Raw genomic sequence first — 12,493 nt, 5'->3', positions numbered from 1 at the left:
CCCCCCCCCCCCGGTTTCTTCATCTGTCAACTCAACATGTTATTGAAAATATTTGCCTGCCCCCTGGTTGTGGAGAGTCGAGGAGATAAGGTGGTGACAAAGTTTTGTAAATGGTGAAGGCAAATATTAGCTCTGGTGTCATGTGCCGGAAGGGCCTGGTCTCGTCGCGCCAGGGCACCTGGTCACAGTCCCACTGTACTGCTGGCCGTGATTTGGGGCCATGTTTACCAGGGCCTCAGCTTCCTCACCTGTAGAATGGGAGAACAGTAGCCCCGTGCAGCCTTTCCTCACTGGACCAAACGCACCAAATCCCCAAAACGCCTTTTCAGTGTGGGCACCTCAGACCAAGGGCGACCATGGTGGTAGGTAGGCCTTTCTGGAGAGTTCTCGAGGCCGTGCATGCCTTTTTGCTCCAGGCAGGAAGGAGACTTTGTTCCTTCGCTAGTTCACTGTCTGCCTTTTCCCAGGAAGTGTCCAGACTCGGCAGTCCCAGCCCTGAGTTCAAGCCCCAGTTCTGTCGCTCATGCTGTGTGACCTCAGGCTCAAGACTGGCCTCTCTGAGCTTCAGCTGTGTGTGAAGAATATTCCGTCTACAGCCTGGAGGTGCCCAGCAAGTGGCAATGCTATGGGAATGGCCACCAGGGAGAAGGGAGGAGGAGGGGGCCAGGAGCAGCCCCTGGGAATAGTCCTAGGATTTTGTAGGGAGCAAGAAATGGTAGTTTTGATATGGGGGCACAGGGGATGCTTTCATCTGAGGCTACCCTAGCCTCCCTTCCACTGGTTCCCCAGCTCCCAAGCACGTGCAGGGAGCTTGGGGGAGGCCGGGGGTGGGCTGGGGGCTGCTGTGTCTGAGCTCCTCCTTAGTGCTGGGCCCCTCCCTCAGCGGCACCACCTTGCAAGTCCGGTGCCCTGATGGGGAAACTGAGGCTCAGAAGGGCAACACCCCTCCCAGGGCACACTGCCCAGCTGTTTGCAGTGAATGCTCCAGATGCCCAACCAGAGACTTCCCAGGGACTTCCACTGCTGAATCCAGGGATGTCACAGTTGGCAGGAGCAGCTGGTGCCCACATCCAGGAGAAGGCTAATGAAAGCCCCATGTGTAAATTTTCCAGTCGCCACATTAAATACGTAAAAAAAAAAAAAAAAAAAAGGTGAAATTAATTTTAATAATACCCCTTATTTAACCCAAGATGTCCAAGATATTTTCACTTTGTCACGTAATCCACATAAACATTATTAATGAGACGTTTTACCTTCCCTTTTTTATACTAACTGTTCAAAATTTAGTGTATTTTACACTTACCGCTGGGTTTGCCAAATACAGGCCGCTCAGGTAACTGAATTTCAGATAAACAATGAAAAAAGAATTTTTTTTTTTAGTATAAGTGTATCCTAAATGTTGCGTGGGACATATTTACACTCAAACCTCTTTCTTATCTGAAACTCAGTGGCCTGTGTGCCTGTAATGCTATTTGCTACATCTTGCAACCCTAGTTTCGGCACCTCTGGATCCAGAGGCTTACCGGCCACCTGAACTGGGAGTGGAGAAGAGGACAGGCAGGTGTGGAGGGATCAGGGCCCCCAGGAGAGTCCGAGAGAGCCAGTCACCCCAAGACAACTTGCCTTGCTCCTTCCCTCCCCATGGCCCCGCCTAACCGTCATCCCTTTGTTGCCCGTGACATTATCTGTCTTTGTCTTGGTTGAACTTTTGGGAAGCAACTCAACACATTCTATTTCCCACAATCTCCTGGCAGAAAATCAGGCGACAGGGAAAAAAGTCCACATCTCACCCACAATTCTCTGTATCAGCAAATTTTCCAAATCCGGAAAAGGAGTCAGAGCCAGCGGGGGCAGCGGGGCAGGTCGGGAGGAAGGATGGGCCAGACCCAAAGATGGGGGACCCGGGAGCCCACCTCCTTCCCAGGCCTTCCTCTCTGGACCCCGAGCCTCAGCCTCGTCCCACGGGGGCTGAGACGCTGCAGGTGGGAGTCTCTGACTCGGGGTTGTCTCTCTCTGCCTCAGTTTACACATCCAAACACACTGGGAAGTTGCAGTCCAGAGCCCTGGGATGGGGAAGTGGACACAGCCAGGCGGCTGCCAGGGAGAGATGCAGCCCGCACAAGAGGTACGTCAGAGGGGAGCTGCCCTCCCCCGGCTGGGGCTGTCCCTGGGCTCCTGGCGTGTGGGGGTGCACATTCCGAGTGTCCGGGAATGCTGGAACAGAGGCCCAGAGAGGTGGGCCACAGCCGAGGTCACACAGCATGTCTGCAAGGGGCTAGAACGAGCTGGGGAGCCGGGGCCCAGAGCAGTGGGCTTCCCGCTGCCCCTGCCATAGTCCATGCACTGTGTCACACGTGTCCCCGAGGACGAGAGCGGAGGCAGGAGGGAGGTGCTCCCTCACACCTGGCCTGGTGCAGCCCCCTTCCCGGGCTCGTGTCCCCTAATCTCCTCCCTAAGCCCAGGGTCTCCCTTCTAAGCCCTACTCTCTATGCTGCCCCCCAATCCCTCGGTTCCCCCACCCCCAGCCTCCAGCCCTTCCCAGCGCCAGCCAGCTCACCTCTCTCCCCCTGCCCACCTCAGCTCTCCCCTCACTCTGTCTCTGTCTGTCTCTCTCTCTCTGCTGGTCCCAGTAGAACTCTGCATCCTCAGAGGTATCTTTCCTTGGTGGGATGCCAAAGCCTGTGCCTAAAAGAGCCCCTGCCCTCCCCGTCTCGACCCCCTCCCACTTCCCTGTGCATATTTTGTGCTGTGCACATTTCAGCCCCATCCCCCGTGGCCACCAGACCCAGGAGAGAGACCACACAAACTATAAGGGGCACCGAAGCATTCCATAATCAAGACCCACAGTGTTGTGTTCCTGTGATATTTTTAAAAATCAAGAGTAATGCCAAAAATCCGGGATGAAGAAAAGAGCAAAGTTTTAAATAAAGACAGCATCAGTATTCTGAGTTTTCCTCATGCATCAGGCTCCAATATGGCTCAACACGGCACTGTTACAGATCCTGTTTGGTTCTGAAAATTTAATATTTTAATATTTAATCTCCACTTTTTGCATTACTTTTGACTTTTTAGAAAAGCTTATTTATTTATTTCTAAGTAATCTCTACACCCAACACAGGGCTCGAACTCACAACCCCAAGATCAAGACTCACACGCTCCCCAGACTGAACCAACCAGGCCCCTAATTCGGATTTTCAAAAAAATTTTGCACTAAAACATGATTGTCTTCATCACCGAGTGTTTTGGGTACCCCCTTAAGCCTTGCGTGCAAGGTAAAGTGCCTTCCTTGCCTCCCACAGGCCCCCCAACTACAGGGAAGTCCCCAGACAGGAAAGGATGACGAGGTTAACGATCACATCAGTGATGGAAATCACAGCTGATGTGCACTGAGCCCCTAGGGCTAAATACCGTTCCAACTCTACCCCTTCCTTCCTGAGCACCTACTATGTGCTGAGCACCATTCTAGATTCGTGGTAAAGCAGACACGGAAACACTTCCCTGCCCACGCAGAACCCACATCCTGGTCTGGGGAGAGAGACAATGAAATAATAAGTAAGGATCAGCAAAATGTGAGGTGTGCAGAGAAGAAATAACCGAGAAAGGAAGACAGGAACCGGGGAGCCGGCTTCATGTTTCAGGCGTGGGAGCCAAGAATGGCAACACCTAACCACCACACCCACCCCGGGAGGGACGGCCTGTTTGTTGGCCCCATTTTTCAGATGAGAAAACTGAGGCAGCTTGCCCAGGAAGTGGCAGAGCCAGATTCTCACCCTGGGCAGGCTGATGCCCGAGGGCTTTATACTGGGTGGGACGAGTAGGAGTGGAGAAGGGGGCGACACCAAGTGCAACCAGGGTGTCTTTCGCCACTTCAAGGGCCACCTCCCTAGGAGAAAAGGCCGGGTTGGCTGGGTCGGGGGCCCTTGGGTCCTCTGTTTACTGACCGAGGCGCCCCCCTCCCCCCCCCCGCGGCGGGGCCCCTTTAAGGCCGGCCCTGGGTCTAGTGCAAGTTCATTCATCCAGGGGCCCCTGCTGACTCACGCTTATGAAAGTGGTTTTCCCGGCCCCGCCCCCGCCCGCCTCCTCCCGGCCCGTGAAATACCCCGGCCTCCGCGCCTCGCACAGCCTCCTCCGTGCCCGCGGGGAGACGGCCGCCCGCTCCGCGGTGGCTCCGACAGCGGCCGTCGCGGCGCGCGCCAGGCCTGGCTCGCCGCGCCCCCCCGCGCCCCCGCGGCGGTCAGGTGAGTGGCCTGAGCAGGGCGGGGGGGGGGGGCGGGGGGGGCCCGGCCGGACGCTCTCCCCGCCGGCCCGTTCCCGCTCCGCCGCCGCCGCCCCGCCGCCCCGGCCCACATGACGCCGCTCCGGGCAGGAAAGGGAGGTGTGGCCGCCGCCCCGCCACTGGGTCCTGCAGCCGGCCGGGCGCTCCTCTCGTCCCCTCGGGGCCCCGGGCACCTGGCGCCTGACAGTGCTGAGCACGGGGTGCTGGGCTCCGGGGCTGGGGGGTTGCTCCGGGTGGGGGAGGCTCCGGAGGGAGGGGGCGCACCCCGGTGGGCCCCGAGGCTGCGGGCAGCTAGCACTCGTGTCCACGGACCCTTCTCACCCTCCCGCAGCCTCAGCCTCATGTCCCTTTCTTGGCACTGTCACCACGCTCTTTTCCGCAGAGGGGCCTCGCCCACCTTCTGACAGGTACGGCCGGCAGGACTTGCGCTCGAGGGCATCGTCTGGGACGTTCCTGGGCAAGACGCCCCCTCCCTCCGCACCGCGTCTCTCCCTCCCCCGCAGGGATAAGCACGCTCTCCGAGTTGGGGGGGGGCGTGGAGGGGGGGGGGTCTCAAAGTCAAGTGAGCAAAGGGCCCACCAGCGGTGCCCAGTAAATACAGCCATTCAGGTGTCCTGGAGGCTCAGAGCAGTTTTAAGCTCTAGTAACCCTAGAAGGAAGGGTGCTACAAACTTCAAGGAAACATTCTGTCGTTTAATGCTGCCAATATTCCCATTTCTTCTATGCTTAGTTGCTTCTGGGAATGACAGTCTCTCCCAGGAGCTGTTTGCACTTGGCACTTGCTGTCTTCAGCCAGGAGGAACTTGAACAAAAAGTTAACATTAAAAGTTGGCCATTCTAACACCACGTAACGAAAACGCATAAATGAAAATGAAAATAGTTTGAGACCGTCCACTGTCCGTTGGCAGTGTGTGCATTGTTCCAAGGTAATGAGGGCTCTCAGCTGCTCGCGGACCTCGGGACGCTGCACAGGAAATGACCTCGGGGTGGTGACCTCATGTATGTGGCATCTAGAAGCTTCTGGGAGGGAGCACTGAACTTGGAGCCCAGAAGCCCTGATGGTAAATGGGTTCCTCCACCTCCTGGGAAGCAGGATAAGAGGCGAACCAAGGGCTCCTAGGGGTGCCTCTCGCCCTGGGGAGTGGGGGGACCAGCAAAGGGAGAAGAGAGGTGAAGGGCATGGCCCAGAGTGGGCATGCTCATTTTGGGGGGCCATGGGGAGTCCAGGTGGACTCAGACCTGGGGGGTCAAACTCTAGATCTGTCACCCACTGGCTCTATGACCTTGGGGGCATGGCCTCACCTCCCTGAGCCTCAGTCTTCACATCAGTGAAGTGGGTTGCCATGAGAATTAAAGTTGTAAGGCATAGGGAGCTCTCAGCAGGGACATCGCATGGGTCCCCATTGCTGTTCTTCCTGGGGATAGTAGAGAGGAGGGGTGGGGCCCTGGGGCTGTTTGGAGGTTCCAGGAGAGCGTGCTGGGGGAAATGCAGCTCCCCCAGTGCCCCGCGGGTAGTGAGAAACTGCTCCCTCCCCACTGGGAACGTGGGCCCGTGGCCTCCCTCCCCGCCTGCAGTGGGGACAGAGCAGAGGGTGAGCAAGGACAGCTGGGCATGCTGCACTCTCGGCCTGGCTGCGAACGGCCTTTGGCAGAAGCTGTCACGCCCTGTCACTCGGCACTCTGGAGCCCGGCTCAATGACCTCAGCTGCCCTATCTGTAATATGGGAGTGAGTGGAAGAGTGTGCAGTGAAATAAGGATGACATGAGTTAATGGGTATAAAGTGTTCAGGACACGCTTGGCACCTACCCAGCTCTGCACAGCCATGCCCGAACGTTACCATTTGTGCTGCTGGTAGTGTTAATGCTGGTGCCACTCCCAAATCCTGTCCCCGGGGCAGGCAGCGCCACCCCTGCAGGGAACCCGGTGTGGAGAGGGCCGCGCAGTCCCCAGTGCCACCTTTGATCTTTTGGAGCCCCGGGGCTCACCCACACAGGAGGAGGAGACTGTTGCCCTGGGCCCCCGGGACCCAGCCGAGGCAGGGAGGGCTGTTCCCAGGATGAGGGAGTCCCTGACACGCTACCTGACGTGACACTTCCCGCCGTGGGTCCTTCGCCTCTGAGCCTCCCTTTCCTCACCTACCAGCAGCGGTGACACGGCTCACGTCCCAGGGTCGCCGGACCCAGTGCTGTCACTTAGGTGCGAGCCCCTCACACACTGTAAAGTGCGGGGAGAAGGTCTGTCGTCATCCCTGGGAGAGCAACACCGGGTCTTCTCACTGGCCCTTCGGTGGCGGGGGGCAGGGAAAGGGTGGTGCTGTTCCTTGTCTATCTGCTCGGGACCTGCCTGGGGGCAGATGCTGGTGTTTCTGTTGCTCTGCACGCATCAGAGGTCGTATTCTGGCCTCCGTCGTGTTTGGTCACTGGCCAAGATTTTTTCTTTTAAGTGTGAATTAGTTACCCACTTTTCCAAAGCAGAGAATGCACATCAAAATCCAGATTTCTACCTTCTCCGGGAGAATTCTGCAGGCTGTGAGCCTGGGCCCCCATCCCTGGCTGTTCTGGGACACGTGACCGCTCACTCACTCTTTTTTTTTTTTAAATCGCTCACTCACTCTTTACACGTGTGTGTGACCCTGGGCTGAGCCCCGGGTCTCCCTGGGGCAGGCCAGTAGCATGCAGGGTGCACACGCAGGAAAAGCCTCGGCACCAGTTTCAAAGCCAACTTCGTGACACCGAGCAACTGTGCGCCCCCTCTGGGCTCCAGATGATGCGTGTGTGAAGTGGGATCATAACTCACAGTGCTTTCTGCGTGGGGCAGCGTGAGGAGCTAGGTCCGTGCTAAGGGCCACATGCTCCTCACACGCTCATGGGGATGTTGCCCTGTGGCCCTCGGGACGGCGGGGTGTGGGCAGTGGGTGAGGTCGGAGGCCCCGTTAGCTGGGTTTGGGGGATGTAGAGCAGGTGGGTCTGGACCCTCCTCCGGCACCTGCAGCCCCAAGAACTGGGTGTAGGTCCCTATGAGTGATGTGATGTGGCCCTGTGGCCAGCAGGGGGCGCCGGTGTTCTAGAGACAAGCAAGCTTACAGGCATTTTCCCCAAACCTCTTTCTTCCAAAGTTTCAAGTCCACCTGTTCCAACTGAGCCACTGGAACCGGCAATGGGCTCCAGTCCTTGCCCAGTAACACATTTGCCCCGGCCAGTGTTTCATGGCCATTACCTCCCTGTGTCCCCCAGCCCGATGGGGTAGAAACTATTATTCCCATTTTATAGATGAGGAACCTGACCCAGAGAGGTCCAGGAACGGGCCCGTGGTCACCAGTTAGGAAGCACCTTGCCGGGTGATGGCTGCAGCGGTCATGAAAGGGCTAGGCGGGGCTTGCCCCCACGTGGGGCAGAGGATGGGGAGAGTGGGGTGAGGCTCAGGGCTGGAGGAGGGGACCCTGCCTCGTGGGGTGGGAGGGGAGGCGGTTTGTTTGGAATGGAACAGGTGTGAGGAGGAGAGAAGGAACAGGGGAGTGGCATCCCGATAGGCCTCAGCAAGGACCTTGGACTTGACCCTAAGGGCCACCGGACAATACCCCGTAGCTGGGAAGGGAGTGCCTGACACCCCAGGCTCATGGCCCTCCCACCCCTTGCCCCCAGGTCAGCTGCCAGCCGCGAGCCCCCCACCAGCCACAGCCATGAGCAACTGGAGGAAGGACCACCTCGGCGCCAGCAGCGTGGAGCCCCTCCCGGTCGTCATCATCGGTGAGTGCGTCCAGGGGGAGGGGCCACACTGAGCCCCTGGGGTGGAAGGCCAGGAGCCAGGCGGGCCCAGGCCAGGCCTTTCTCTACAAAAGTTGTCTTTAAAACTGGCCACTGAGCATTCAGGACAGGCCTGGTGCTGTGCCTTGTGGTTTATAAAATGTCATTCCCTGTGCTCCATCCAGGAACCCACGAAGCCAGAGCAGAACGGTCCACTGAGGCCGCCCAGCGAGGGCGAGGGGGGCCTGGTCCTAAGCCTGCAACGGTCCCTGTGCTTACCCTGTGCCTGGCACTCTGCTAGGGGCCCACGTGAGGGGGACACCGCTGAAGCATGTGGTTCCTGTCCTCGGGTCTGCAAAACAGGGGACAGACGGCCCCTCCCCTATGCAATGGCCATTTCTGTAAATCAGAAACAGCTGAACATCAGTGATGGCATATGGTTTGGCCTAAGGGGACTCCACACATGGGTAATACTCTGCACAGCACAAGATAAGAAGGCAGGGGGCGGGGAGACTCAGATAAGAAGAGACGTAACGTCACGAGGGTCAATGCCCAAGAAGTACCGCAGATGAGCAGTGTGACTCATTCGGGCTTGGGGACTGGAGGCCCCACAGGGGGCTTTGCACCCCTCCTTACCCCCCCGCCAAGCTCGCCCCCCAGAGCACAGGTATCTATCCTGTAAGATCTTTCTTCTCTGTCTGAGCACTCACATAGCTCTGGGAGGACAGGACGAGTTCTTAGTGATCTTAGCATCTGTCATGTTGCTGTGTGACCACAAGCAAGTTACTTAACCTCTCTGAGCCCCAGCTTCCTCAAGTATGAAAGGGGGAAAAGGGTAGCCTGCACCTCACTAACGTTATCGGGAGGGCACAGTGGTCTAATGCACGTCAGGGCTTCACGTGGGGCCTGGCCCAGCAGGAGCATGTGCCACGTCTTACTATGTTGTTATTAAAATCCCTTGAAGCATAATAGGCACTCCGTAAACACCTGTGGTTATCACGTGTACCTCGCTGTTGTTAAAGTAGCGCCCAGTAGGCTCTCAGCAGTCGTTCCTTAGTTCCTATGATTAGGCACAGCGCCTGGCGCGTGCTAAGGACTTACTGTTGTATTTTTTTTTTTAAAGATTTTTATTAATTTATTGAGAGAGATAGTGATAGAGAGCATGAGAGGGGGAGAGTCAGAGGGAGAAGCAGACTCCCTGCCGAGCAGGGAGCCCGATGCGGGACTCGATCCAGGGACTCCAGGATCATGACCTGAGCCGAAGGCAGTCGCTTAACCAACTGAGCCACCCAGGCGCCCCTTACTGTTGTATTTTAATGAATAAAGAGCAAATCAATGAACCAGCCAGGTCACGACCAAAGCCCTCGGAGCTGGTGGTCTGCTGCACCTACTGGCCCTGCCCTCTGACCCCACCCTCTCTCCCCAGGCAATGGTCCCTCGGGCATCTGCCTGTCCTACCTGCTGTCGGGCTACACCCCCTACGTGAAACCGGACATCGCCCACCCACACCCGCTGCTGCAGAGAAAACTCACTGAGGCCCCGGGGGTCTCCGTCCTGGACCAGGTGGGCCAGAGCTCTGGGCACGGCGCAGGGGACACAGCCACCCTGGGGAAGCAGGGCAAAAAGAAGAAGACGCGTTTGTTAGACGCAAGACCCAACGAGGAACGGGAGTGGCCGCACAGTCAGGCCAGGAAATTGTGAGAGAGGAACCAGGGCTGCCTTTTGAGACCTGCCGATACCGCACCTGCTTGTCCCACGTCCCCGAGACCGGTGGGTCTAAACCTGCTCTCCCGGGCACACTTGGCAATATCTGGAGACAACATCAGTTGTCACAGCTAGAGCTGGGGCGGTCCAGGCTCACAGGGTTGCGGCCAGGGAGGCCACTTAACCCCCTACAGCGCAAGGGACAGCGCCCCCCACAAAGTGTGAGCCGGCCCAAACGTCAGCAGTACCAAAGTCGAGAAATCCTGCCCGAATACTTCGGTTCACTACCCCCTGCCCAAGAGGGCTCACCAATCCTCCATCCATGCCCCTTGCCTTCGAGAAGGCCACCCATTGTCCACCCACCCCCAACTTCCAACATCATCCGTCCTCCTAGCTCCTTCCCCCGCCCCCAAGTTGGCTGATGAGGAAGTAAGCTGGCATTTGGTCTGGATCAGCATTTCTCAGAATGCCTTCTACAGGACGTTAGTTCCTCAGAGAAAATGTTCGTACTTCAGTAAGTCTGAGAGATACCAGGTCTGGCAAAATTAAACAGGTAAATTCAGCTGCGGGACTTGTCAGAGCCTTTAAGATGTTGATGTGCATTATCTCTGTGAGGCAGCATTTTCCAAGCTTATCTGACCGCCCTGATATTAGGGTGCCCCTCTGGATGGCCCCTCCAGTGCCCCTCTGACCTATGCACCACCTCCAGGACCTGGATTACCTGTCTGAAGGCCTCGAAGGCCGGTGCCAAAGCCCTGTGGCCCTGCTCTTTGATGCCCTCCTGCGCCCAGACACAGACTTTGGGGGAAACATGGAGTCCGTGCTCACCTGGAAGCACCAGAAGGAGCGAGCCATCCCCCACATGGTCCTAGGCCGGAACCTGCCCGGGGGAGCCTGGCATGTGAGTGGGGGCTGGGAGAGGATGAGAGGGGCTCTGGGCCGAATCTACCCGAGGTCTTGGAGAGACTCCCTCCCGAGGGTTAGGGCTCTTCCATTTCCGGCCTTTCCCTATTCCTTCCCCCTCCTGCTCTCCTAACCCCTCCTCTCCCTCCCTCTCTACCCTTTCTGCACCCACCCCAGCTAAGGCCTCCCATGCCCTTCCTCCCTACCGGGCTGGGGGCTCGGAGAGGCCGGGACCAAAGGACTCCTTTTGCACACAGTCCATTGAAGGCTCCATGGTGACCCTTAGCCAAGGCCAGTGGATGGGGCTCCCGGATCTGCAGGTGAAGGAGTGGATGTGCAGGAGGCGAAGGTGAGGCCGCTCTGGAAAGCCCGGGGGGGGGGCAGGGGTGACCGGGGCCCACCCCCACATTGAGCCCAGGAGCCAAAGGTATAGGGGCTCTGAGGCTCCCCAACTGCCCCCCCTCTTACTCCAGGACGGGAAACTGAGGCTTGGATGGGGAGAGGACTTGCCCGGGGCCACAGGGGGCTAGGCTCACCCCAGGACTCCTTGCCAGTGCTCCTTCCACCTGATGCACAACACCCCTTCCCCCACCCCCAACATGGCCCCTGGGAGCATCCCAGCTTCTAAGGAGGGCGTGGCAGCTGGCCCTGCCCTGTGCCTCTGGCCTCCCTCCTGCCCTTCCCACCACTCAAGCCTGGCCTGGAATCATCTCTTTACTCCAAGGTCAGCTAATAGGATGCACTTCCTTTTTAAAAAATGCTCTTGCAGTAGAAACAGAACCACACAGAGAAAAGGAGACAACTCAGCCGAACGCCCCGCCTCTCTACCTGTTGCTCTCCCATTTGGGGGTGTTTCCCCATCTTGTTTCCTGCCCCATCAGGACCACACGACACCTGTCTGACTGCCTGGGGGAACAGTTCAGTCACTGACCAAATGAATTCCAGCCCCCGCTTGTCCTGGGGATCGAGACAGAACGCTGCCCAGTGCTCTGGGGGGGCACATAGGGGATTGCCACTTGCGTGGTGGCTGGCCTTGTGTGACACCCTGCTCCCTCCAACCCCCGGGGGCCATGACAGGGGCCTGTCGTCCCCGCCCAGCAACTCAGTTTCACCAAGACCGTGTGTCCCTGTGGATTTGGTAGGAAGATACCCAGGCTGGTGGAGTGATGTGTTAGCAGAGAGACCGGAACCGCACTTTTAATTGGGGACATACCCTTTTATATCCTACTTGTAAATTTAATATTATGGCATAAGGACCTCAGGTGGGGGAGACAGTGTTTGCAACCGTCCTTTTACAAGGCTGCATAATATTCCCGACCGAGCAGCTCTCCCCGGTCTGTTCCTGGACGCGGGGCCACGCCCCCTGCGCCCCGGGCGCTGCCAGGGCTCCGGAGCCCCGCCCAGTCCTGGGGCTTCGCTTCTTTCCAAGCCGCCCTTAGAAGGAACCTTGTATGTAACATCTTAGGACCGTTCTCTGGAAAGGTTTTTACTCAGAGAAGGGAAGTGACAAACTCACGGACACAGACCGCAGAGTTCCAGTTCCAGAAGCAGACTGACGAGCTGGGCTGCGTGGCGTGGCCTTGGGGGATGCGGTGTGAGCTGGCGCTGCTGTTGGTCCTGCTGGCTGTCACGGAGGATCCTCCATCTTTTTTAATTTGAGAGAGAGAGAGCACGAGAGGGGGGAGGAGCAGAGTGGGGAGAGGGACAAGCACATGAGGCTCGATCTCAGGATCCTGACATCAGAACCTGAGCCAAAACCAAGAGTCAGACCCTCAACCAACTGCGCCACCCAGGCGCCCCAAGTAGGATCCTCCTTAAGCACGTGTCCGCAGTTGGGAGAAAATAACCCACTGAGGTCACACCGGT

General features: G+C 57.8%; 1 protein-coding gene across 1 annotated transcript in view; it reads left to right on the top strand.

The window, feature by feature from the left end:
• The window catches only part of OSGIN1 (oxidative stress induced growth inhibitor 1), a 31,355-nt gene that overhangs the window by 16,651 nt on the left and 2,211 nt on the right, over positions 1 to 12,493 (top strand). The window contains exons 2-6 of the mRNA XM_081806323.1: positions 2,023 to 2,125; positions 7,919 to 8,023; positions 9,447 to 9,583; positions 10,434 to 10,625; positions 10,885 to 10,976. Coding sequence (XP_081662449.1) covers positions 7,957 to 8,023; positions 9,447 to 9,583; positions 10,434 to 10,625; positions 10,885 to 10,976 — 488 coding nt within the window. The 5' untranslated portion in view covers positions 2,023 to 2,125; positions 7,919 to 7,956. The remainder of the gene's footprint in view (positions 1 to 2,022; positions 2,126 to 7,918; positions 8,024 to 9,446; positions 9,584 to 10,433; positions 10,626 to 10,884; positions 10,977 to 12,493) is intronic.

The sequence above is a fragment of the Leptonychotes weddellii genome, chromosome 16, assembly GCF_054177405.1.
Source record: "Leptonychotes weddellii isolate Sample4059 chromosome 16, ASM5417740v2, whole genome shotgun sequence".
Lineage (NCBI taxonomy): Eukaryota > Metazoa > Chordata > Mammalia > Carnivora > Phocidae > Leptonychotes > Leptonychotes weddellii.
The sequence above is the reverse complement of the archived record's forward strand: the minus strand, read 5'-3'. Positions and strand labels throughout refer to the sequence as shown.